At 42.2% G+C, this 27,888-nt stretch overlaps 1 protein-coding gene across 1 annotated transcript; it reads left to right on the forward strand.

Moving 5' to 3' along the window:
- Positions 1–1,544: 1,544 nt before the first annotated feature.
- On the forward strand, positions 1,545–27,675 carry phip (PHIP subunit of CUL4-Ring ligase complex). The gene is made up of 40 exons (XM_086018928.1): positions 1,545–2,328; positions 2,460–2,518; positions 2,607–2,636; positions 2,769–2,828; positions 5,660–5,810; positions 5,899–5,997; positions 6,666–6,826; positions 8,038–8,259; positions 9,177–9,277; positions 9,775–9,845; positions 9,926–10,026; positions 10,693–10,733; positions 11,008–11,106; positions 11,494–11,650; positions 12,265–12,399; positions 12,750–12,878; positions 12,965–13,190; positions 13,793–13,963; positions 14,076–14,259; positions 14,375–14,477; positions 15,258–15,395; positions 15,974–16,071; positions 16,404–16,611; positions 16,701–16,811; positions 17,136–17,243; positions 17,354–17,478; positions 17,555–17,637; positions 17,707–17,818; positions 18,161–18,222; positions 18,292–18,447; positions 19,421–19,541; positions 19,622–19,747; positions 19,944–20,019; positions 20,091–20,150; positions 20,550–20,702; positions 21,096–21,248; positions 21,436–21,647; positions 21,716–21,942; positions 22,288–22,437; positions 22,833–27,675. The coding sequence occupies exons 1-40, from the start codon at positions 2,289–2,291 to the stop codon at positions 23,558–23,560; spliced, it is 5,547 nt and encodes a 1,848-aa protein (XP_085875054.1). The 5' UTR covers positions 1,545–2,288; the 3' UTR covers positions 23,561–27,675.
- Positions 27,676–27,888: the final 213 nt, after the last annotated feature.

Genomic DNA, 27,888 nt, shown 5'->3' on the forward strand with positions numbered 1-27,888 from the left:
TAAATTACTGAAGATCAATGGTGGCAAGTAAAAAAGCACAACTACTTTTTACTCTACTGTAAATAGATTCCTCAGGTATCTGTACTTAACTTGAGTATTTCTTTCTCTGAAGACATTTTATTTTTACTGCCCGCATAGATCTGTGCTTTTTATTGCAAAATAGTCCATTATGTCATCTCGGATTCCAAAATAGCTGTCATACGTGAGCGAGGTATGACGTCACTGTCAACACACGACTGTGAGCAAAAGGAGGAGAGGCTGCCCCCTTGTGGCTAGAGGGGGTACCAGTGTTAGCAATACACACCATAAGTGTTAGGTTGAAATGCCTTACACGTTGTTGTGGGCAAAATTTTGTGCTCCATGGCCACATTTGAGTTCTAAAACAGACATAGATCAATATTAGGATTTTTTTAAAGTCTTATAATTGTTTACTGTAATAATCAAAATTTCATTCTCATGTTAGTTTTAATGAAAGTAAAACAAATTAATAGTTAACAAACTACCTGTATAACAATTTTTTTTCTATTTTACAGATATTTCGTTTATTTACAATCTTTTAAAAGTATGTACATGACTTAGTATATGTAACTGTTTTTAAATGACATAATTATACCTTCTCAAGGTGATGTCACAAAATTTGGCTCAGGGGTCCAAGGAAGACACTATATCTCTGACACTCAACCAACGGACACATTTACATAACATGCACAAATTTTACATTGTTTCGGAATTTTGGCTTGCCTCAAAAATTGTTGGATATTTTTAACTGAAATTTGTCAGTCACTAGGAGAGGGGAGTTCCCTGAGATGATGAAATGAAGGAATCAAGAAGATTGAGAAATAGTAAAGTTATACTGTTTAACTCTAATATTAGGTGTTTTGACCAGATTTTCTAAAAAATAATCCTCAAAAAGACTAATTTCCCCCTCCACACAAAAAGCTTCATTTCTCTGGAAGTTATGCTTCATCCAATTTTAAAAATACTTGCCCTCTTGTACGCTGGTTGAAGTGGCCTTTCCAACCAAACTTTTGATTGCATTTGCATTTTAATGGGTTTTGATTTTTTGGAAATCCTGTCATGTTGCCAATAATATTGCTATTAAGAGAATGTAACTCATTCTACAACGACTTTGCTAAAAGGTCTTGGCCTCAGTGCTGGATAACGGGGTCAAGACCTACACCACATGGAACACTTTCAAAATCATGGGGGAATACCGAAGGATGTCATTTCCCTTACAGAGGACATCTTATGTGCCTTTGAGCAAGGCTATCGGTGAATCTTACAGTGATTATGTACTGTATACTGAACGGTAGATATGAAACTTGTATTGGCCAACAACTGTTAATTTGTGTATTTGAGTCACTTTATGAATTGAAGCTGTTTTAGTAGAACCAGGAGTAAGTGTCCCTTCGGTATATCCGTGATAATTGGCAAAATGTTACTCCAATGTTTCTATTCTGTTCCACTAACTCACGTGTTCCTTCATTAGGCTACGTCGTTGCCCCCACTGCCGCTAACAACAACCCTTCCCCCATTTTAGTGTCAGGCGGCGTTAAGGAGATGGACTTCTTCCGCGCCGAGCAGGCTCCCGAGGAGGGCGAGTGTCTTCGCGAGACATTTTGTTCGAGTAACACCAACACGAAACGCACACTTGAGCAAACAAACATCGACGCCAAGTTGTCTTTCAAGGAGTAGCTAGCCTTCTCGCGCGGATTCGGCAGCCATGTTGTACATCTATTTTTTTTTTTTTATTGTGTCCACACGCGTTTCGATTAATGTTCAATCGTTGCTCATTATCTAGTCAAACGTCGTCTAGATGTGAAGTATCGACGACTTTCAAGTAACAAATACTCTCTTCCTCGAGTAGGTTGCCATTACAAGCTCCACTCTACAGTGGCCTATGCGTGAAACACACCGTTGATATCCCTCCGCCGAGGGCTCGTTTTTCCTTTTTGAAGGGGGAGGGGGATGTGGCCGAAAACACCTACATAGAATTAAAATCCCACCGTTAAAATAAACATTTCCACCCATTTAAACATGTATCCGCGGATGGTTTGTGTCCCTGTCACTTGCGGCGGTGTTTGGCAGGCAAACCCACACGGGGGGCACTAGACTCGTCGCCGCGCGGAGGAACACCGTGAGCGGAGGCGAGCCGGGTCTGTTTTCGAGCGCCTGAATGGAGGCAGCCTCTTCCTGGTGGATAAACAGTGACAGCTACAGGGCAGCCACCGACACCCAGCGGCCCGGCTCCGGCTCCGGCGCTGCCCCCGCCGAAGCACGCCGAAAACATGGCTTCAGACAGGCCGCACATAGCGCAGTTGACTTCTGGTGAGTAGCGGAGCTCGGGGAGCGGGCCGAGGTTGTGGTTTATGTCCCCCCTTCTCCCTCCCCGCGATCGGTAGCCCTCTTGTAACGCAGCTCCCCCGTGCTTCTTCTCTCTCCCCTCCGACCCACACCAGAGCTCTACTTCCTAATCGCCCGCTTTCTAGAAGCCGGACCGTGCCAAGAAGCAGCCGAGGTTGGTGTTTTGAGAATTTCGGGGCTCATTTGGATCACATCAAGGCGGCCATGAGGCGTCATGTTGTCTTTTTTTAATCCATTTTCAGACGCTGATAAGGGAGGTGGAGGATAAGGAGGTAAGTGGAGTAAAGAGATGCGCGGGCGCTGCAATGTCGCCTTTTTGCTTCACTTCTCTTGGATATTTCTTCAAAACAACACTTTTGATGATGATAACACTTAAAATATTTCGTGTGTTGCTTCGTGTGTAGCTGCTGCCCAGGAGGTTGGACTGGACCGGGCAGGAACACCCCGGGACGTATGACAATTTGGTAAGGGAGCTTCTCTCTTTTGCAGGAGAAAGTTTCACACGGCAACTTTACGAATTGAATTTCCCGCATTTTTCCCCCATGCAAGCAGCAAAACACTTAAAATATGTGTGTTTTTTTAAAATATAAATACTAGGGCTTAGACGAGGATTTTTAGGGGGGGGTCAGGACCTGGTATCCTCAACCAATTGGTGTCCCACGCAAGTGCTTAAAGGGGAAAGTGGAGTTTGAACGCTCGTGGAATTGTTGCTACGTCACGAGTGTTGTGGGTGCAGGCAGGCAAGCAAGCAAGCAGGCAGGCTGAACTGGACTGGAGCACAGTCTCTCACTCTCGCTCACTTCCAGCTTGCTCTATGCACACAAACAACACTCCTCCTCAGATCCAAACTGGATTATTTTACTCGTTTTTTTCAAGTCAATTCATATTTGGATTGGATCTGGATTATTATCTGACACTCAGAAGGAAGGAAAACACAAAGCCGTTGTTGGATGCACTTTTTTCCCTGGAGATTTTACTTTGGACATGGAGATGAGAGGTAACGTTCAACTCTTATTTTTTATTTTTAAACGTGTTTTACTGATTAGAATCCCACAAGGGGGAAATTAAACTCTCAATCTGCTGTTGCACACCACACGGAAAACCAGATCACACACCTGCAGCCACGCACGGAGAGATTTCTGAGTAAAACCACTACAGTTCACTCTGACACCACTTATTGGTGGTGTTGGTGCCTTGCTCAAGGGTACCTCAACAGTAGTTTAGAAGTAGACGAGTGTCTCTCCAGCAACTAGTCGTCATTTTTCATTTGTTCACGTAGCAGGACTTGGACCGTCACCCTCAGATTCCCAAACCCAAATCCTTACAGATGAGCTAGTGCCCCCATTTGCATATGTCCAAATATTGCAGTTAATTAATGTTCACATTATGCTAATTAAAAAGCACATATGACATTTTAGAGAATGGAGAGAATACACTAATCCCCACGTGTTTGACTACATTTAGCAAGGCATACATGTGCAATGTACATATTTTGCTATTAATCAGATTATCTGATTTAATCAGTTATTCTAAACTATTAATATGCATTTTTTGTGTTTTTTCTTCCATGAATATTTGCATTGCACTCACTCGCGAGCATTATAAATTTATACATGGGGGTTTAGAGTATGTGAAAGTGTAATGTTTATGGAATTATGAAGTATATACGCGTAGTGTCTTTCTCCCCTCTTCTCTCTCTTTCTCTCGCTCTGTCTGCGTGCCCCTCCCACCACCTGTCAATCCAAGCCTGCCTCTTACTATTCTCTTGAAAAAATACTGGAAATGCTTTTAATTATTAAGAAAAATATCTTTCTGTGATTTCACATTTGTATTATTAATTTGCTTTGTTAATATTTTGTTGTTGTTGTACCTCCCAAGTGTTTTGTGTATTTAGGATGGAGATGGGAATTAATTACCATTATTAATTAGGGGGGGGTAATTAGTTAAGATGCATTAATTAAGTGAAATACTCATATTTTGCATTATTATGCAAGGAGGGGATGTACAGTTGCACATGCTTATGCAGCTTATGTAAATGTTTTTAGTGAACGCTGAGCCATCTTGACAATGTTTGATTTTTCGGTGCTGTGCTTTCGTGTGCTGCATGGAAAATGACATTTATGAAGACGCTTTCTTTTGCAATTATGTGCAGAGAAAATTGTTAATGTCTGTGTGTGCACTGTGAAATGCTGATCACGTTTCTGGTACCAGCAATGATGTTGGATGTAATTATGGGCGGCCATTAATTGTGCATGTGTGAGTGTGTGTGCTACACAGGCTGTTAATGCTCAGATAAGAGATGGACAATGTGTGTGTACGCACGCACGTGTGTTGCATATCAGTACGCTATTTGAATGTGTGCACAGGTCGTGTGTGGTTAATATAATTTACTTAGGAAACAAAACTTGTGACATTTGTAGTCTTATTTCAAAATAAAAGGTGCTGAATCCTTGTGAAACACTCATGATGCCACTCCAGTGCGAAAACAGTGTAAATACTGTGTGATGATTACAAAAATATTGCATCGTAATCATACATGTATTGTAAATTTACATTTGTTCATTTATTAAATATACATAAATGTAGCTAAGCAAAGGTAGTCCCATTTCGATTTATGGATGAATTGTAGTTTTGTATGCAACACAAGGTACACATTTGGCTAATTATGTTCTAAATACAGAATTTCTTCATGTCCTTTATAATGTATATTACGTTCTTTGTTTCTCCCCCCCTGGAAAATTGTCAGGTTCCCTTGCGTCCCTGAAATTCCTCGACTACATGGCTCCTTTTTTTTTTTTTTTTTTTTTGCCTCACTGGCACAGCATAGTTTATGTTTTAGATGACACATAAAACATGAAATAGAGACGTAAACCTCTGATTAATTTCTTCTCTTTGGCTGTAATGTAACAGTTGCCTTTATTGATTGCTCCATCTCTCATCTTCAAAAAGCAAAATAATCTTTTTGAATCACTTTTATGTGCAGGTGCAATATAATTGATTTAACATTTTTGAATGCCGCATTGAAAGTTCTTCAGAAGTTATATTGAAATTGTCCTTGTAAAAGTTGTATAAGTGTGTTTGTTGCATTCATCTTGTGTTCAACATAATTTCGGTTTTTTTTCTCTCACTACTGGGGGTCTATCCCAAATGAATTGGCTTCTCAAAATGTATTAAGGCACCTCATTCATTATGTCACTTTCTTGATGCTCCCTCCAAAGACACCACTGCAAATATGAATGTTGTGGATTGTTTTGATTTGGTTGCCCATCTAACAGTGGTTTGTGTTATCATGTAGGTGAAGCTGTACCGCCACATCAGTCCTGAGCACCTGCTGCACGTGTGCTCCAGGGTGTGTCCTCTACTTGAGCGGGACGTCCCAGCTAGCGTGCCGGGACTCACCAGCCTGCTGGGGGCGGGCCGGCAGAATCTCCTCCGCACCAGCAAGAGTGAGTTGACGCGCGCCACTTAGACCAAACACACATGCTTTCCATGCGCAAGGGCCTAAGACGTCTTTTCTGTTGTTTTGTCGCACAGGTTGTAAACATGTGGTATGGAAGGGTTCAGCGCTGGCGGCGCTTCACTGTGGACGACCGCCAGAGCCTCCCATCATCTATGGGAGCCCGGCCAACATTGGTAAAGAACACCTGTGATTTTGTTGCATTCAAAACAATAGTGGTCACTCAGAGTCACCGATGGTATACGTTACACTGAGGCCGCATTTATCGAGGGGCGAAGTCAAAATAAATAAATAAATAAAGTTCTGTTCGGCCCCACTAGTCTAATCACGCCTTTTGGATTCATTATATCTCAAGGGGCCATTTTGCAATTTGCTCTTGGCTGAAAATGTCATCACATTGCCTAATGAACGTCACATGACCGAACCCAAAAAACAAGTGAGCCGCGACGGTCGTTACCTGAGCAACTGTGATGTCGTTTTCAGTCGACAGCAAGTGGCAAAATGGCCGCCCTCTGAGATGGATGACTAAAATACATGATGATTTTTCTGCTTAATTTAAATCCCACAAACGCAACGATACTAAGAATGCCTTGACTTCTCTAAACTTGCTTTGCAGCGGGCTGTTTTTGCTATCTGAAGCTGTAAACACACACAAATTCCAAACTACTGACCAAATGCGCCTCTTTACTAAACTACCTCCCATCTGTTTGCCACCATGTTTTCAGTGTAAACAGGTTTAGGGAGCTGCTAAGAGGGGAAAAAAAAACCCCAACCTTTTTTTTAAAAATTCTTGACGTAAGTCTCGCATCCTCACATCATGCGTCTTCTCTACTCGTTGTCCCAGTGGAGACCAGCCACGGCCGGCGGCTGAATGGTTCTTACCGCCTGCGCCAACTGGTGCCCACCGCCGTCTATCAGCACATGAAGATGCATAAGAGGATCCTGGGACACCTTTCCTCAGTCTACTGCGTCACCTTTGACAGGACAGGACGACGCATATTCACCGTAAGTCTGACCTTGTGTAACCTTGAGTATTTAGGCACCCAATTCAACAGATGTGGGCTGTACCACATTTGGCAGCCTTGTGTGTTTTTGTGGTTCCATGGTCAAACACTGGTAAGGATACTAAAGTACTGTGTCATTTTTTGGTGCCCAAATATTTTTGTGGCATGAAAAACGTTAAGGGTACTAAAGTGAGCCACATTTTTACGCACTCCATTTTAGGGGTTGCTTTGTCAGTGTCATTGTACCATGATTCCGTGTACAAAAAGCCATTTATTTCATCATTGTTGTCTTCTGATTGTCTGACTTTATTTAAGCTTTATTCCATGCTTCCTGCTTCCATTTGCAGCTTTTGCATCCTAAAATGTCTAAAAATGGCTGAGCAGCAGGAAGGAGGGGGTGGTCACTGTTCAAGGGTGAACGCACGGGTGCTAGATTGACTCTTCTGTTATCTCTCGTTGCGTTTGTACATTTCCTGGGCTCGCTTGTATTCGCCGTCTTTTTCTTCTCTTCCCGTGCGGCCCCTCCTTTGTTCCGTTCCCTAACCCCCCCCCCCCTTTCTTTTTCCCGCTTTTCCTCCTCACGACTGGAGGGTGAGAGTGTTTCCTCAGAGGCGCTTGCTGGATAAATGCCAGAATTAACATTCATCCTCCGTCTCCTTCACCATTCCCCCCCACCAGTTTGCAGTCTATGTTCCTAATCATATTTACTGTAGATCTTTTTACCTTGTGGCGGACATGTTGATTATTTTCCTCGACTATTCCATTAATGCAGCTGTGAGCGATTGATGCTCTCTAACAATTAACCTTATACAGCGGTGCCTTGAGTTACAAGTGAACCTACAACATACAAGTTTTTTTAGATGCAAGCCATCATTTGGATGATTCCAAAAGAACAGATCCATAGCAGGGCTGATCAGTTAATCAATCAAATGAACATCACGATGGAGTAGAATGCAATTTTCCCAGATAAATAAATCTCTTCCCGCAACTCTTGAAATAAGATTAGTTTGTGCACTGCTAGAGGAGCATGACTGTAAACGTCATTGCACATTACAGTAAATTACAATGTACATAAAAATAGTGTACATTTCTTGGAAATTTTGTTTTATTATACCACACATTTTGAATGTTATTGTATTTCTGGTTAGTTGCGATTTATTTACCTTATAGTCATTGTGATGCACCGACTCCTTTCTCCGTCTTGTACTTCAGGGTTCCGATGACTGCCTGGTGAAGATATGGAGCACGGACAGCGGCTGTCTGCTGGCGACCTTGCGCGGGCATGCCGCCGAAATCTCCGACATGGCGGTGAGCCACGAGAACACCATGATCGCCGCCGGCTCGTGCGACAAGACCATCCGCGTGTGGTGCTTGCAGACGTGCGCCCCGCTCGCCGTGCTGGAGGGCCACGCCGCGTCCATCACTTCCCTACAGGTGAGGAGCCCCCTTCTGCATAATGAGTGTATAGTGTCCCCCGCCCACTATCACGCACCATTATTCGGACATACGTACAATGCCATGTTAGTAAAAACATTACTCTTCATTCTCTACAGATATGATTTATACTGTCATATTTATGGAAAGGAAAAAAAAAAACACATCTCACAGTAGTGTGAAATCCTGTGTTTACATGGTTGGGATTAATAGAATTTGAACAAACAAGACAAAAAGAAGCCCCCAAAATACAAAAGTGATATGCCCAACAGTGCAAAAAAAAATTGTTTATACCCGTAGTTTAACCCAGTCTCATTTCATTTTAATTGTCCCCCTTTAATTTTGATGGTCTCTTCATGTCTCGGAAATTCATCCGGTGTTGGTGTGTCTGCCTTGAGGCCATTTTTTTTGTGATTGTTTTTTTTCCCCGGCTGTAAGAAGGATTCACAGATTCATGCTGTGCCACAACATACCATTGTAGTACTTAAATCTACTAGAACAGGCAACTTGTAATTAAAAGCAAGAAGAAGAGGCAGAGCAGGTCCCCAACGCTTTTTGTTGTGTTGCTACTACTTTCAGCATGTCCCATTCAACTCAGCTCCAGCCATATTTGTTATTTCTGTATAGCAAAGATAATTTACTGCATGCCAGTGAGTATTGTATGCACTGTTAGTTTGTATGTGTTGCTGCTCCATGTGTGTTAAAAAATCATTTGTTTGATGGTTTATAGTATCGATAAAATGTATGCTAATTTCATTTAGCCTGTCTATAACGTTTCACATTATACGATAGCAGTAAGCTAGTGGACGTTTGTTCGAAAACGAATGATATGGTTAGGTTAGGTTACATACTTTGCTTCCTATTTAGAGAACTGTATATTATATCAGCTTATGCTGATAAACTGCTTGTGTTTGCAGTTTTCTCCTCTGTGTAGCGGCTCCAAGCGCTACCTGTCCTCCACGGGCGCTGACGGCACCATCTGCTTTTGGCAGTGGGACGCACGCACACTCAAGTTTGGGTGAGACACAGCTGGCACTGTAATGAGTGCATTTAGATTATTCTTTATTGTACATAAATAATAACATTATTATGAACATATGGACTGTGCACTACAGTGTAATCTTTCCCCCCCAGGAAATAATGTGAGTAAAATGAATTCATCTGTTCCAGGGCCAGCCTTTATTAAAACGCTCTTGTCATGTGACGTGTCAAATTGAGCCCCTATAAAGTTTGCTTTTAGCAATTGAATGAATACTAAGTTTTGAAATCAAATGAATAATCGTCTTAATAATCGTGATTTTAATCTCAAAATAATAATGATTATTTTTTCCAAACTCGTCCAGTCCTATTTTATAGGTAATGCCGGATAGTAGGTGATATTATATTAATTATATGGTTCGTGTTAGTTTATTTCCATATGTTTGTTCCATTTCCTGTTCAATTGGTGTCATGGCACTTTTCCCTCCTTTGGCATCACTGGCACCCTTTGTTGACAACTTTTTTTCTTGCATCCAGTCAGAGGCCTAGTAAGTTCACCGAACGTTCCAGACCCGGCGTCCAGATGATGTGCTCCTCCTTCAGCGCAGGTAAACAACTGCTTATTCTCAAATTATTCTTTATAAAGAACACGTCTGCATATTGTACATCATGAGGTGACTGCGTACAGGAGGGATGTTCCTGGCGACGGGAAGCACGGATCACATCATCAGAGTGTACTACTTTGGCTCAGGACAACCAGAGAAAATCTCAGAACTGGAGTCCCATTCAGTCAGTAAATCCATTGAAGAGATGGATTCTTTATTGTTTTGTATTGGGGGAAGCTTTTATTTGTACAAATGCACTTTTATTTCCTCACATAATGACCAGGGGGTTTTATTTACGCAACTGCAGGGAGTGCCAGGCATCTATTAGGGGTAAGGTTTTTACTAGACAAGATGACTTTATTAATCTCTTATTTTTCTGTACATTTCTCATTCTAAATGCTTTAAATGTCAGCTTTACAGATGCTATCTCCGCTTTCAGGCAGTGTGTAATGGTAAAAGACATCTAACAGCACATGGCATGTCGTTGTCAAGCTAGCTCGTGGCAAAAGAAAGATAGATTTGAATAGAAAGCCTTTGTTGTCATTGTATGGTGCAAATACAACACAACTTGGGTTTTCAAAAATGAAAAATAGGAAATAATTAATAAAAGAATTATATTATAAAAAAAAAACTAAGATATGTAGCAAATAAATACCTGGGAGGCACATTGAAATCATGTTGTATTTATAAACCTAAGGAGGGCTGCTGTGTATTTGAGTAGTCATCGTTATGTGTTCATGTAGTAAAGAATTGGGGTGTAGTGTCTGAGAGCCGAGGCCATTATGTGAGGAACTACCATGATTCGGAAAGCTGTCCTACTCATGCTGGCTCTTTATTTTTTGTTAACTAGGACAAAGTTGACAGCATCCAGTTCTCACACTGCAGCGACCGGTAAGTTTCTTTGTCTGCTGGTGTGGCAAGTGAGTTATTGTTGTTGTTTTTTTACAGTGCACACAGTGCAGGTTTATTATGATGGAAGCTCTGGGTGTTGTAATTAACTGACTTGTCAGCACAGTAGAAATGCTGCTTTCACTCAGTGACTAATACTGTACATGAACTGGATACACATTAATTATTAGATCAAATGAACTGTGTTGTGTTTACTTATTGTTTTTGGAAGTAAATGTGTGTGATTATTTTTTATTTGATTTTTTTTTTTTTTAAGGTTTGTGAGTGGCAGCAGGGACGGCACGGCGCGCATCTGGCAGCTGCAGCCACAAGGCTGGAGGAGCATCCTGCTAGACATGCAGACTAAATTACCAGGGTATGTAGAGGACTCAGCAAATCCCAGTTTTTTTCAAAGCACCATTCAGTCGATACGCCATAGATGAGCTAATGGAAATTAGCTTCGACTTTACGGTAACTATAAACCTTTAAATATCTGCAACTTTAGCACACACAGGGCAGCAGCACAATACAAACGGAGCATACAGCAATACACACAGCCGTGTAATCGCTCTGCAAACCAAACAATTAACTACAATTAGCGGGGTAACACGGTACTGTGTGTGCCAATGTCAAATCAAAACGTGAACGAGAGCTCTTTTAATTTACACAATTTATTTATTTTTTTTGCTTCCATGCAAATAATCACCTAGCTTGTCGTGATGAATAATGATTTTCAATATTTAAACTGGTGCTTTTCCTGTAGGAAGTACAACCCACCACCACTAGAAGACAAGGTCACCAAGCTAAAGGTCACCATGGTGGCGTGGGACCGTCACGACGGCACGGTGATAACAGCAGCCAACAACCTGACGTTGAAGGTCTGGAATTCCATCAGCGGGAACCTTGTTCACGTCCTGATAGTACGTATGCCTATTTTAAGTACATTAAAAAAATGGCAGTATAAAATATTTTTTTTACATGGTTAAAAGTCGTTCAAGTTTGTTTTTGAAGACCATTTGAAACCTCTTCAAGACAAAAGGGCATACTTCCAATGCTTTTTAAATTTTTTTTATTATTTTTTATTTTTTTAAGGCAAGTTCTTAACATTTTTTGGGCTGACATGCCTTCCAAATTTCATGTTAAACTGGCCCCAGGGGCTGCATTTGAAAAATATTAAATTTTTGAAGGACCTTTGAATATTGACCCTGAAATGGTAACTTCATACCAAATTGTCATACTTTTTGTATCTTTCAGGAAAGACCTCATGAGACATTTTTGTTGGGCCCATTTCTGATAGACATGTGTATCAAATTTCATGTTGCCAAGTCAAACTGGCTACGGTGGCTGAATTTTACAAAAACACCTCCCTTACACTCCCGCCTAGGGCCCCAACAACTGTCTGTACACAGTCGACCCAGTACATTTACATAAAATGCTGTCAGATTGTAACCGATGTTGGTAAAAATGCTCCGGGGCGAACGACACCTTCAAGGTCCTGGTGCCACGTAGGAATGTTTAACCTCCATCTGGGCAGGGTCACGAGGACGAGGTGTTCGTCCTGGAGCCACACCCCTTCGATCCCCGCATCCTATTCTCGGCGGGGCACGACGGCAATTGTATCGTGTGGGACCTGGCCAGAGGCGTCAAGATTCGATCCTACTTCAATATGGTGAGCTGGCGCTGGAAGAAAAGATCGCGCATTTCTGCTTGTTTGTCCTCCTCACATGTGATGCAGATGTTTTACTTTGATTCTGGGGTCTGGACTGCATGAACAAATGAATACACTGAGCGAAGGCATGCACACTGGCAGCCATCGCTCCAGCAACTATTCACAGCTGTGAATAGGGTGGAAATTGATGTAAACATAGTAAAATATTTTAAGTGTCTAAAACATTTCGACAGCATCACACTGTGCCATAGGAAACCTTCCTGTGGCGATGTGATGAGACAAGCCGAAAGTGACACTTTTAACTCATAGTGGTGTACTTAATAAACTAACGAGTGCCTACATGTCCCAAGATCGAGGGTCAGGGCCACGGGGCGTTGTTTGACTGCAAGTGTAGTCCGGACGGGCAACATTTTGCCGCCACCGACTCCCACGGTCACCTTCTCATCTTTGGCTTCGGCTCCAGCGGGAAGTATGACAAGGTGAGTTCAAGCGGGGCACACACACACACACACACATAGTGACGTCACCTGACTTCACCTGACTTCATTGATCTGCCATATTCAAGATCGCCGACCAGATGTTCTTCCACACTGACTACCGGCCGCTAATCCGTGACGCAAACAACTACGTGCTGGACGAGCAGACCCAGCAGGCGCCTCACCTCATGCCGCCCCCCTTCCTGGTGGACGTGGACGGCAACCCCCATCCGCCCCGATACCAGCGGCTGGTGCCCGGCCGGGAGGGCTGCCGGGACGAGCATCTCATTCCGCAGATGGGCGTCACCTCCTCGGGTACCAGTGCCATGTCGTTGTCATAGCAACAATGTTGAAGGATTAATGCAGGGGCTGAACAAAGTATGGCCCGCTTTTTCCTTTAATCCTTCCCACTGATCATTTACATCATTTATATAAATGTAGCTACTTGTTCCTAAAGTAGGTTAATTTAAAATACTGTATATTAATTTACTAAATACCAACTCATTAAATAATTTGATAATTGATCCATTGTAATTGATAAAGCACCAAATTATTAGTAAAATTTACATTTAAAAAAAATAATTTGATTAAATAATTGGTTGAAAAATATAATTCTTCAGAGGTCATCTGGTGGTATACGTCGTTGTTGTCGACGACTGCGCCTTTCCAGTTAGACTGAAAGACATCGTAGTCATCCGCCAAGACAAGAACATTATCCCGCTTTTTATCTGCTTAACGAGATGCTTTTAGGGGAACTACACTCTAATGTCAGTTAACAAGCCACTTGATGCTACTTACTGACTGCACATAATTAAGAGAACATTAAAAGGTAAAGGGCTAATGGAACAAACTTCACAGTTCCATAGATTCCATGCATTCATTCTCAATTATTTCTTTTTCGTTTGTTTGTTTACCAGGTTTAAACCAAGTGGTTAGCGAGCAGGCAGTGGATGGCCCCAGTCCTCTGGATACCATGATCCAGAGATTACAACAGGAACAGGACCAGAGGCTGGGCTCAAACGAGACACCTGCTGCTACTGCGCCTGCTACCGCTGCTGCTATTACCGCAAGCTCCCGAGTCAGCAGAGGTATTCATGCCTTGTGAATTAGCTTTAAGGCTAAGTCAATTCCAAACATGTAAAACATCATACAACCATCACAAAGATAAAATAACGGTTCGTCTACCTTTTTATCCTTTAGGGTCTGTGGGTTCTCCGACAGAGGTGCACTCGCCGCCTAACGTGGGCCTCCGCCGCAGCGGGCAGATCGAGGGTGTGCGGCAGATGCACAGCAACGCCCCGCGCAGCCAGATGGCCACCGAGGGAGATCTGGTGGCGTGGAGCCGCCGGGTGCTGGTGCCTGAGCTGGAAGATGCGTCTGTCAGGTAAAAAACAACAACAGCGCAGCGCAGTGACGGCCTCACCGGGTTTTACTGTCGACTTTGTTGTCCCGAGGATGCTTTTGTGTGCTGACTGTGTGTGTCTGTTTTGGTCATGTAGGAAACAGGTGAACTGGCGAGAGGCCAAAGGGGAGGAGGAGATCAACATTTACCAGTCGGAACGCCGGAGACGCACCATCCACTCCCTGCCCAAGGAGAGCAGAGTAAGACTTTTTAAGTCAAGACACGTTCTTTTACTTTCAGTGTAATAGACAAATGGCACTCTGTGGGGCACAGACGTCCGCCAAGGCCCAACTATGGAAATCCTTACCAAATTGTATACCTTCATTTTATTTACTGGTGAAAAATAACATCAGTAAATAAAATGGCAGTTGAGTAAGTAAAAACCTCTGAAATATTGTATAACAAAAGACAGCACAGCAAACAAGTTGTATCATGTTTGTAAATGCCACTTTTTCTTCATGCTTGTATGCTATTGAATAGATTTAAGAGTAAATAATTTTATGTCCACCCAATTTCATGTTGATTGAAATACTGGATGTACATTTTTACTAGGATACATGCTCTTGCAAGAATGAATATGTTGTCTGATTAGGCCTCCACAAGGTGACTCTTTCATGGGAAGGATAATAATACTCCAAGATGCCCTTATGAATTTGTCGTAGAGATAGTGATAATTAAGGCATTATTCATTGAAAAATTAGAAGAAATTGTCAATACATCTTTTTTAGAATTTTCACAAGCAACACCTACTCTGTAATGATTTTTAAAAAGCCGGATCATGTCTGGATCCAATATAACGACAAAATCTCCTTCGTGAAGGTAATAAGAAGCGACACACTCACCTTGACTAAGGTGTCTACCTTGCCTGATTTTTTTTTTTTTTTTTTTTTTTTTTTTCCCAACCTGATTATTTTCCCACTAATGGTTTTTTAATGGAACGAGTTGCGATGGCATCACCTTTGCCAATTCTTGGCTTGCAGGTCCATCCAACTTCAGAGACTGTGTCTGATGAGGGGAGGCGGAGTCAGGGTAACCACGGTTACCAGACCCGGGCGGCCGTGGAGGAGACTAGCCGCCAGAGTGCCGAGGTGGCCGACGATGACGAAAGCGTCTCAGAGGTAGGCCGCAGATATGCAACATGGCAGATTTCCTTAAATAGAGGTCGCCAAATGCTTCATCCCCATCAGAAAAATAACCGCCTCCCTCAAACACCTCCTTTTCCTTTTCACCCTCAGGAAAAAAGGGTGGTGACTTTAAATACCCCACTTATTTCAACTATTGTCATTCACACATGAGTATTTAATAGTTCCAATTCGTTGCTAACCAAAACAGCAGCACCTATAGACACATCCAAACAGCCTCTGAGGGCAAATTAGTGTTCTTTTTTCATTTGACATGCACTACTCACAAAAGGTTAGGGCTTTGGTGTGAAATTTCAGGATGAACAATAAAATGCATTGGAACTTTTGCAAGAGAACTTAATTTGACTGTTTCTTTACTTTTGAGTGGACACGTTCAGCTGATCAATGTTTGAGTATGTTTAGCACAAGCTGAACCACGGATGCCCTCATCACATTTTTATGTACCAGTGTCCGAGTCACTTTACACCGAGTCCAGATCCGATAGCTCTGCAATGCGTTCAGGAAAAATGAGAGCGAATCCAGATTGTGTCACCTCTTCACATGTGTGTGAACAGGGCGAGACCGAGGTGCGTCAAATCAACGGGCACTCGTCAGAGGAGGAGAAGGATGAGGAGCAAAAGGAACCGTGGCCTGATGATCACAGCAGTTCAAGGTATGGCTAGGTGATATGACCTTAAAATTAGATAGCAGATTTTTTTTTTTCCACAAAATACCAATTTCCTTTTTTAATGATTGCTTTTTTTTACCCCTTTGCTTACAGAGAAAGCAAATGACATTATTCAAAACAAGTTTGTCTTTTCCCCCATTCTTGGATTTTTTTTTTGTATTTCTCCTTATACCACAACTACATCGCTTGGCTAATGCTAATGATGAGCCCGAGTTCAAAGTTTGCGGCATATATCATTGCGACTGTCTGCATGCACTGCTATATATGCAAACGAGGACACAAGCTTCCACCATGACATTGTTGTCTTGTCCGCACAGCGACTACTCCAGCGACTACTCGGACTGGACGGCCGACGCAGGCATCAACTTGGAGCCGCCCAAGAAAAGCGTGAAGGTGAAGAAGAAGAGCAGCAGCTCGGAAGAGGACGCCGACAAGAAGCGTGACCCCAAGAAAGAACGCAAGAAGGACAAAGTCGACAAGGACGGGGCAATACCAAAGAAGAAGCAGCCAAAGGAGAAGAGGAAGGTTTGTCATTTCAAAGGAAAAAAACCCCTCAATATTATGAAAAAAAAAGGAATCATATTTGTTAGAAAATGAAGTATGTTGTCTGGCAGAGAGCAGAGTTTCAGGAGCAAGGGCTGACTTTGGAGGAGTGGCTTCCCTCTTCCTGGATCACGGACCTGATTCCCAGGAGGTGTCCTTATATTCCACAGATGGGAGACGAGGTATGTGAAGATTTGATATTTTCCGGAGGAAAAATTCGCTTTTCACGGGCATTTAATAGCCATGTGAGAGGAGGAATATTTTTTGGGGTGAAGTAAGGATTTTGTTCAATTTAATGTTAGTCACAAGAGTCCGCATTTAGCCAGTTGAGAGAGAGAGAAATACATTTGTTCAATCTAATTTGATTTTTGTTCAGTGGGGCTACAGTTACAAATCTTTAAGTCATGATGGGGAAAAAATGGGAGTGTTTATTAAAGGTGAGGTATTTATTTGTTTGACAACTTGCTTTATCTTGGGTAATGCTGTGTGTGTTTGTGTGTGTGTAGTTGTACTACTTCCGTCAGGGCCACGAGGCGTATGTGGAGATGGCCAAACAAAAGAAGATTTACAGCATCAACCCTAAGAAGCAACCCTGGCACAAGATGGAGCTGCGCGTAAGAATAGAGTCAATGTTTCAGAGGGGTTAAGATGATAGTGTAACAGGACTGAGTGAAAACCCAGCGATTTTTTTTTTTTTTTTTTTTTTTTTTGTTGTGCTTGTCAGGAGCAGGAGCTGATGAAGATTGTGGGGATAAAGTATGAGGTGGGCTTGCCCACATTATGCTGCCTCAAGTTGGCCTTCCTGGACCCGGATACCGGCAAACTGACTGGAGGATCCTTCTCCATGAAGTAAAGATCCTGAGCTGCCCTTTAAATTCGTCCATTTTTGTTTTTTATTATATGATATGATACTTTTTTGTCACAGGTACCACGATATGCCAGACGTCATCGACTTCCTGGTGCTGCGGCAGCAGTTTGACAATGCCAGGAAGAGGCAGTGGACTATTGGTAAGGTGTCAACGTGCAGTTTGTTATAGTGAAGCGGATGCACTTCAGGCGTGATCTCCTTCTGTGCAGGTGACAGGTTTCGCTCGGTGATCGACGACGCCTGGTGGTTCGGCACCATCGAGAGTCACGAGCCGTACCAGTCGCGGTACCCGGACAGCCTCTTTCTATGCTACAATGTCTGGTAAACATCGCACACATATTTGAGTGTTCTCGCACATGATGGGAAAATGTTTAGGCAACATGGTGGTCTTGTGGTTAGCATGTGTGTCTCGTAGCTCTGAAGGTTGACGTTTGTATCTGAGTTTCATTTGTATGTTTTCCCCGTCCCTGTGTGGCTTTCTCTCACATTTGTTACCTAGTGTGTAGTCCATCTAGAATCTTAATAGCTAAAAGGACATTACATTCGAAGTTAAATGCGGCAAATTTACCGAAAACCCTACATGGAGTGGGATATGTTCTGAGAAATACATTTTAAAATTTGCATTGTAAAAACCTGTTGCTAACATTTCATTCGTGGTTCCAGCTGGGATAATGGCGACACGGAGAAGATGAGTCCATGGGATATGGAGCTCATCCCTGATGAGGGTGAGTCCTTGCAACACACAGCCAGCGTCTTTTAAGTCCCGCTTTTCCAAAGCTTGTTTTCTTCCTCAGCGTCATTCCCCGATGAATTGGGAACGAGTGTTCCGCTCACGGAGGAGGAGCACCGCGAACTCCTCTACGTGCCGCTGGACGGCGAATGGGGATGCCGCACGCGCGCCGACGAGTGCGAGCGCATTATCAAAGCCATCGACCAGCTCTGCACCCTGGGTAGGACATCGTCGTCGTGGTGGTGTTTCTCATCCCGCCTTGCCGTATTCCAGCTTTGTCATGCTAAACTAAGCTGCTTCTCGTAACACGAGTCAGCATGTTGAGGTCATCAGCATGATAGAATGGCTGCAGTGTTGCTTTAACCCTTTGTGTGATGTTGGGGGCGGGGAGGGGTGGTAGAATGACACCGTACATATCTACAAATATACATCAAGAATACAGTCTTACAGAACATTAGCATTGTGAACATTTGCCTCCATAATTGTACTGTTTGACTAACATTATTCATACAGAAAAAAACAGCTGCACACACAAAATATTTTAAAATACAAAAACGTGAATGGGATAAAACTTCAAGTGAGGGAGAAAAAAGGGGGGAAAAAACAAGCTAGAGACTTACGTCTGCAATACTTGCCGTCGCAATTATAATTAATTTGAAATGTAGCTTTCCTTTCCTGTGTTCGAATAGAAATACCTTTTCAGCCATCCTTGGCCCGATTAATTATTTCAACAAAAGTTAAGGAATGGTGCCGTAAAGGTTAAATTTGACTTTCTGAAGAAGCCTGCAGTCAGTTTCATGACGCCTGAAAACTGCTCCAATGGCTCCCTCTTGTGACTTTTTAGTGTAACTGCGATGACTGCCTGCTCTCAAAAGGTGGTTTTGCACTGCAGGTCCAGTCCGATTTGTCTCTTTTTTTTTTTTCTTTTTGGTTTGCTTTTTGACTGACTGAAATTGCATCTAAGTAACTCCACCAGGGTCAACTCCGGGAAGTAAAAAGTAATGCATAAGTAAATACAAAAATTTTACATCAGAATATCATTTTGTTGGTCTGAGTTGGCTGATTCCACCATTGAACTTATATTCAGTGGCTTATGCTTTTTGCTCTTTTTTTAATGTTATTTATTTTTTTATCCAGATATACGATTCCATGTTTTTTCTTTTTTCAACACCAACCATTTTGTTTGTTTTCAGACATTGCGGCGCCGTTTGCTTTCCCGGTGGACCTTCAAGCGTACCCCACCTATTGCACGGTGGTGGCTTACGTCACGGACCTCAGCACCATACGCCAAAGGCTGGTCAACCGCTTTTACAGGTATCGCAATGCGACTTTAGTGTGTGACATAGGATCAAGCGCAATGGCTTATAGTGTGTGTGCACTTTGGCTCACTTTAGACGACTGTCGTCTCTGATGTGGGAAGTTCGTTACGTGGAGCACAACGCGCAAACGTTTAACGAGCCGGGCTCCTTCATCGTCACCACTGCCAAGTTTGTCTCCGACCTCATGCTGCAGTTCATTAAGTGAGTTGGGTGTCCGCAAGCTTCTTTCGCAATCTTTGGAATTAATCAATGGCATTATTTATTTAAAATCATTTTCAATCATTTATGGGTAATTTTATGTATTTAAGGATCTTTTACTTCATGATGCCCATTAAAAGTGCCATGGTCTATGTTATGAAATGAACCTAAAATTGAATGTATGTTTTTCCATTCTCAGGGACCAAAGTGTGACAGACTTGATGCCACTCTACAAAACTCTGAAGAAGGCCACTTTCTCTGACTCTGAAGACGAGGTGTGTTTCTCAAAGCTTCAACTAAATACGAATTTAGAATATGAAGATTTATGTATTTGTTCTGCTTGAAGGAGGAGGAGGACGACGACGAGGACACGAGTGCGCCAGGAACCTCCACGCAAAACCACAAGGTCAAATAAAATGCAATTACAATGTGAAATACAATCAAACATTAGAATGAATTCAAATAAAAGGGCGGGGGATGCAAACTAAGTTAAGACTTTTGGAAAAAACATTTGACACAATCGAGGAAGCAGCTGGAGTACAGTTCGGTAGTATACGTATTTGCACTATTTAAAACTGTTTTTAAACATTTATTCAGTTGTTATTGTTGTTAAGCTTCTGTGTGCAAAACGTTTCATTTATTAATTGAATGATTAAGGACAGTATTATGATGTATACCTTTTAGGAATAAAGCCTCATTTCAACGCAAAGTATTTTTCTGATGCGGTAATGTTACCGCTGACCTACATCGTGTCTTAATAGCCCATTTTTTGTCTCATTGTTTGTGATGACGATGTCCTGCGCAGGAGCGGCGTCCAACTCGGCGGCGTCTGCGCACGCGACCGCCCTCGTACGACCCCCAAGCGTGGCGAGGACGCTGCAAGGAGCTGCTGGACCTCATCTTCCAATGCGAGGACTCTGAGCCCTTCAGAGAACCCGTCGACCTGCAGGAGTATCCGGTACGTACAACGTGCTTTATTTAATGATGTACAAGTAGGACTGGTAATTGCAGAGTACTGTACAATATCATGAAAAATAAGGACAATATTGTCATATCATTTTATTTTGTGATGTGGCAATGCTATACATTTGAAGGAAAAAAAACATGTCTGTTGGTGTATCGGATGATGAATAGATTGTCGTGAGATAACAGATGAGATTTTGTAAAATCTTACATTAGGTATTCTAGCACCCCCTGTTGCCAAAACATCCACATGACAGCTTGTCAATGTTTTTTTTTTTTTACGCTGTTTATTTCTGACTCTGAAATGAGTAAGATACCTATTTTCTGGTGTTCATGTGCATGTGTATGGTCATTCAGTAATCATGAATCCACACTGTTACTGTGCCAGGATTACCTCCAGATCGTTGACTCTCCAATGGACTTTGGCACTGTCCTCAACACGCTGACTGCAGGCAAGTACCAGACGCCCATCCAGCTCTGCAAGGATGTGCGCCTCATCTTCAGCAACTCCAAAGCGTACACGCCCAGTAAGAAGTCCAGGGTGAGAGAAGCGCACGCATACACACACACACACACACACACACACACACACACACACACACACACACACACACACACACCAGTGTACGCAAAGTGAATTCATTCTGAGACTCCGTTCACAAATCAAAGTAATGTTTCCCACTGAAATGACTATATAATACTTTACTGACGTGTTTGTGTGTGTTCAGATCTACAGTATGAGCCTGAGGCTATCTGCGCTCTTCGAGGAGCACATCAGCTCCGTCCTGGCCGATTACCAGGCCATCCACGGCCTGACGGAGAAACTGACCCGACGGACCGCCGAGCGCCACGCCCGGCACACCACCCCCGACCAGCGACCCACGCGGCACGTCAAGAGGCGACGCCGCAGCGAGTCTCCCCCCAGCAGCGCGGCGTCCAGGTGTGACTCCCAAAACTGGTTGTAGTCCAATTGAAACCACAGTCATGTGACCTGCCCTCTGTTCGTAGCCCAGAGAGGAAGAGGCGCGTCTCGTCCCGAGTGACCAGAGGGCGTGAGCCTTCGCCGCCTCCCTCACGGCCCCCCTCCCTGAGACAGAACCTCCCCCCGAAGCACACGCCTCCCCTGCTCAACGGGAAGACGGACGCACCGGCAGTGGGACGCACGCGTAGCGCCGCAAGACACTTTGCACACTCGCCGCCCTCGTCAGCATCTGCTAACAATGCCAGCGCTACAGGTCAGAACATCTACAATTGATTGTTGTTGAGTTGTTTTTTTTCTTTTTCTTAACTATAGAACTTTCTTTTGGACTTAAAAAACAAGACAAAAAAACCCTCACAGAATTTCTTTAAAAACAGCATTATTGTTAAAATTCTAAAAACGGAGAAAATTTCAAATTTTATTTTTGGGCAAAATATGCTGTTAAACTGATCTATAAATATTTAATTTAAGAAAGAAAAACTATATTTTCAGAAAATCAGTTTTCGGAAAATGTCTTGGGGGGGGGGGGGAATATAAAAATGGGACATTTAAAAATTAACGAAATGTATGTGTGTATTGATTTATTTTGTCTCCATCCTAGAGTCAACCCGCTCGCTGAGAACTCACAACGTAGTCTCTGCCTCCACGTCACCGGCAGCAGCTGAGAGGACGACGCCCTCTCCGGCAGTGGAAGGTGGCGTGACGGGAGGCACTCGGAGGAAACCGAGGACCCCTGTGAGACGGAGATCAGGTAATGTCTTTGGGATCATCGCATTCCAATGAAAAGCAACATTTGTTTTTCTTTATATTTACAGTGTGTTTTACGTTTTTCAATTATTCGCAATTTTTCTTTCTTTCTTTTTATTTATGCACAAAATGAACATTTTGAATTGGTTATATCCCAAAAACCTGTTCCAAGCATTTTGATCAGTTTTTTTCCTTCACAATTTTTTTTTTTTTTTTTTTTAGAAGTATTTCTTTTGCATATTTCTAGAAAAAATAGTTTGGGATTTACTTTTGAGATCAAATAAACTGGAATCTTGACTCATGTGATCATGGAGATTTTTTGTGTACAGTAGGTGTGTCTCTTGTGTTGGATGTGATTGTTTTCAACACTCCTTCTGTGTGTCACTTCTCCCCGCGCAGGGTCTCCTGAAACCCTCCCCTCCCAGAGCACAGCCCACCTGAACGGCCACAGCGCTCACCTGACCGCCGGAGCAGGAAGGAGGGGTCGGAAATCTCGAGCGGAGCCGCCAGCAAGCCCCCCGGCAGACCCGCCGACTCCGGCTAGCCCCTCCAGGAGGCGCGGTCGCCCCCCGGGCAAGAAACGCGGCAGGAGGAGCAAAGCGGACCGTGACAGCCCCGCCCTTGATGATGAGGTCGACCAATCCACCGGCGACGAGGGCAGCGTGGCGGCGGTCATGTCGGACTCTGGCACGCCGAGAAAGAGGGGCCGGCCGCGGTCCCTCAGAACTGAGGAGGTAACACCACCGCCCCCACCTCCTCCTCCTCTTTCTCCTCCTCCTCCTCCTCCTACCTCCTCGGAGACCCCTGAACCTTCACCTCTGAGGAGGAGCAGCCGCAGAGCGCACGAGGACATTACGTCTATGCCACGGACGCTAAGAGGCACTCGGAGGGATGGGGTGGCGGACCACCAAGGGCAGGAAGGCGAGGAGGAGGGAGAGGATGGGGCGGGGGGCTCCATGCGAACCCGTAACCAGGGGCGACGCTCAGCCTGGTATGTGGAGGACGACTCGGAGGAAGAGCAGAGGCAGCTGCTCTTTGAGGACTCCTCCATCACCTTCGGAACGTCTTCCAAGGGACGCGTACGCAAGCTGACAGAGAAGGCCAAGGCCAACCTGATTGGCTGGTAGCCCAACATACACACACGCGCACACACACACACACACACACACACACAAGCCCCTTTCACACTGCCCATCCAAGCCGGCTGGTTTCTCGGGGGTTGAATGAAGAAGCTTTGGATTAAAAAAAATGAAAGACTCAAAACTAGGCCTTTTTTCTTTTTATCCCCCAAAAATCAAACTACTTATTTTTGGAACATTTGGATATAATTTTCAGAAAATGTTTTGGGACAAAATAACTCCAAATTACCTTTTCTTTTTATCAAAAATATTCCTTATTTGATTTGTTTTAAAATTTTTAACAAATTTGGGAAAATCGAAATTTTCTGAAAATGTCTTTGGGATAAAAATAGCAAAGCTTCTATATACATTAAAAAATGAAGGTTTTCTGGGGAAAATAAAACATTTTATTAATCTTCCCAAATGTCAGAAAAATCTGAAAAACTGGATAAAGATAATTTGATGTATTTTCTTTTAAATATATTTCATATTTAATGTTTAAAAGCAAAACAACTGGAGAAAAGCTTTTTCTGAAAAAAAAACGTTTTTGTTTTTTTTTAATACATTTTTTATTTTTAAATATCACAGGAAAAAAAAGGGGAAGAAATGTAATGTTTTGTCTTCTCTCCCCCAAAATCTTTTTTTAATAAAAAAAAAAACTAATGGGTGGGGAAATGTCTAATATATAATACTGTTATTTTTTTATTTTCCAAAATAAAATGGTGGTAAAAACGTGAGAGAAAAGAACATCTGAAAACCCATGGTGAACAATTTTGAGGATTTGTCTCTTTGTCCCCCCCCAAATCGTTTTTGATAAAAAGAAAAATGAAGCAATTTGGAGAAATGCACCATTTTCTGATCATGTTTTTGATAGGATGACTCCAATTTTTTTTTTCTTCATCTCGAAAAGTTCTTTGTCATGTGGCAATTTTTACAGAAACGCTGTGTGCAAGGGTCTGCACGCACATGCTCGTTGGCCCAGCTGCTGCTAATCCAAGCTGCGCCCCACCCTTTCCTCCTTCCTCCTCAAGTATTGGTCCATGTTGGACCCCCCTCTTTTCTCCCTTGTCTGAGTACTTGAAAGAAAAGCTGCAGGAGGAATGCTTGCTTTACGGAACTTGACCGTCTTCTGTGGGTGGGCGGGGTCAAAGACGCCCACCTGAGCCCAGAACGTTCCCCCTGTCCCCAAACGTTGTTTTTATACACCCCGCTGTCCCCCCCCTTTTTTTCTTTTTCTAACATTTGTACATGATGCTTCACCCTCTGCTGGAAGTCTTACGTGTTGCTGTCCAATGAAAAGCATGAAGCTCCATATATTTGTGCCCAAATATTCTACACCACACTTTTTTTTTTTCCTACAGCTTTTTTAGCCAAAAATGTTTGGGTTTTTTTTACACGATACTAATAAACTTTTGGCAATGTTTTGCTTAACAGTGGACAACAACAATATGGAAATGTGTGTGTGATTATCTCTATCCAATGAAAAACTATGTGTGCTGTCCAATGAAAATTAGGTATTTACAAAATTTGGTGATTTTAAATTTGTATCCCATCCCCCCCAATTATTTTTATCAGGAATATTTGTGATTCCGTTTTGTTCATGAAATGAAAATTATGGCGATTCATAGTTTGTCTATGCGTGTTGTTGTCCAATGAAAAAACCTTCTTTGCAAATGTTTTTATTTTTTTATTTGTAATTTTGTGAATTTTCTTTTCATCTCCAAGAAATCACAAACATGTCACTTGTCATTTTATCGTTTATCATATTATAAATTTGAATGGCAGTTGGAAAAAAGTTGTCTTATTTTTATTTTTTCGTTTCATAGCAAGAAGACTATCACAAAAATGTGCTTTTAATAATAGTTTTTCATGAAACGTAGGCAAGATCTAGAGATGCTTTTCAGTGGACAACAACATCATAACATGTATGCGTCCCTGTCCAATGGAAAAAGAATTAGGTTCCAAAGTTTTGTAGTGTTTTTTTTTGTTTGTTTGGGTGCTTGGAGAGGGGTGGGGGGGGTTGCCAAATTTGTAAAAAAAAAAGATTTCCAGAAAAAGCTCACAAAATGTATAATACATACTTTCCATTAGACAAGGACAACATGGATGTGTGTGCTGAAAAACCAAATGTTGTACCTTTTTACTGGTACTGTTGGTCCGAAGGGTTATATTATGTTTTATGTGTCAACGTGGACGAAAGAGCTCATCTGTACGTCCGACTGCATTAGCAATGTGCCTTTATGTCTTTTATGTGTGTGCGTGGTGTGTATGAGAGAAACAGACAAAAGTTGTGTATTTATTAGATCATGTGACTCATCACGTAACCAACGCTATAGCCACATGCACTTACCCCGCACAGCTTCTTCACTATGTGCTTTTTACTGTATTTTTACGTGTTGTGACCACACACACGCACACACATCCTTTTCAAGCAATTTGGGTCAAATTGGCGAGTGTCATTTTCGTGGTCTGTGCTGGTGTGCCTTGATGAATCCTGCCCGGACCTTTTTAAGAGGTCTTTTAGCTTTCAGGACCAGGCCAGGCTGGATTCTCACCAAACAAAATGTCCGTCCTCCTCTTGGTTGCTCTAACATTAACTCCATAGATTATTTGTCTATGTGTCAGATAATTGATGTTGTGGGCACGCTCGTACTATGTTAATGTAACTTGGATGTTTTTATTGACTGGGTGTTTTTGTTTGATGCATATTGTTTTCCAAAGTGTCACATTACATGGCACATACAGTTGAACCTCCAAATGTCCCATTTTTTTCTATTTCCACGCAGCAAAGTAGGCCTTAAAACAACACCTCCAATTTTTGGGGGTGAAAGTGAAGTCTCATTGACATGCCGTTTTTTTTTTTTTTTTTTTTTTTTTTTTTTTGTAACACTGGTATCTGTGGTGTGTCAAGGTTGGAAGACATTTTCATTGAGAGAGGTTAAGAGTTTTCAATTATCAGCGCTGCCTGTGCTTTTGTAAAATACCTCCTCCCTGTAGCTTTATGGCAGCTGCTGGAAAAAAAAGACCCAGAGAAATAAATTTGAATGAATCAATCGATCAGCTCTGTCAGAAATAATGCAAATAATCTCATGCTGGGTCAAGATGGCCTTCATAGAACCCATGGCCACCACGCTACAGGTAATTAAGTTATACTTTACAAGTATAAAAGTAATCAACAACAAAGGCTGCTGTGAAGGATGATGGCACGTGCCAGGGAGGTGAGTCTCTTCACGTTAATGCTGTTGTGAATGTACCCATCCCTTTTCTTTTTTTTTTTAGCTGTATTGAACTGAGCAGCCAGGATGGGGAACCACATTCCGACCTCGCAGTAAGTTCCATTTCCCATTCTATGGTCAAGTATTGTGAACTTTATTTTGTATGTTTAGTTATTTTATTTTGCCAAGTAAAAAATTTGAATTATTTCGTAATTTTAAAGAAACAGAAATGGAAAAAAATCGACTAAAGGAAAAAAAAAAATCCCCCAAAATGTTTTTGATTTTATTTTATTTTTTTTATTTTATTTTTTTTCAATTTTCCAATAAAGAGAAAAACTTAACCTTGGAGGTTCCACTGTATATATCATGAGAAAATCTGGTTCCCTCAAATGTGCCGCTGACTTGATAAAGATAACACTGGACATTACATCATAATAATGCTCATACTGATTTTTATAGAATCAAATCATTGCTGCTTTGCTTTGCTTTTGAAATGTGTCAAATATTCTTTTTTTTTTTTCATCCTAAATGCGATCCTCCCACAATTACTTCTGTTGTCTGCCTAAATGGCATGAATGAATTATATTTATATTCTTTACAACACTCCTAACATATTTGAAATCATCTTCAAGGGGCCTTAAAGGGATGGGATTTAAGTGTGTGTGGGTGTGGCATGTGAGCATTTCCAGTTGTCAAAGAGGGCGTGGCATGAAGGAGAGACTTCCGTTTCACACGTCTTTGTTAGTTTGGATACTTTTTTATATAAAAATATTAATAATGATATCAACAAGTAAAAAAGAAGCCTAAAGCTAGAATGTACGTATACGTTTGTGTGTAGGCAAAGTACTGCTGTCCTGTTAGGTGATACACACAATATTTTAAAGAAATAAAACAAGTTGTGTTTCTGTATTTGCTTCTTTTTATTTCATATAAGTACGGAATGTATGCTGCGCGTGTGTTTTGCAAGTCCAAGTTGGTTTTGCTCCGACTGATGCTGATGTCGTCAAGGGCCAGCTGTGATCAGGCGGTGTGAGGATGGATTTGCAATGTTTCATTCACTAAGATAATGCCATTTTCTTTGCCACTGTATTCTGGAATGCAACATACATTAGTCTACTTCTT

This window comes from Filicampus tigris, chromosome 20 (assembly GCF_054856515.1).
Source record: "Filicampus tigris isolate MCC_2025a chromosome 20, RoL_Ftig_1.0, whole genome shotgun sequence".
NCBI classification, from domain to species: Eukaryota; Metazoa; Chordata; class Actinopteri; order Syngnathiformes; family Syngnathidae; genus Filicampus; species Filicampus tigris.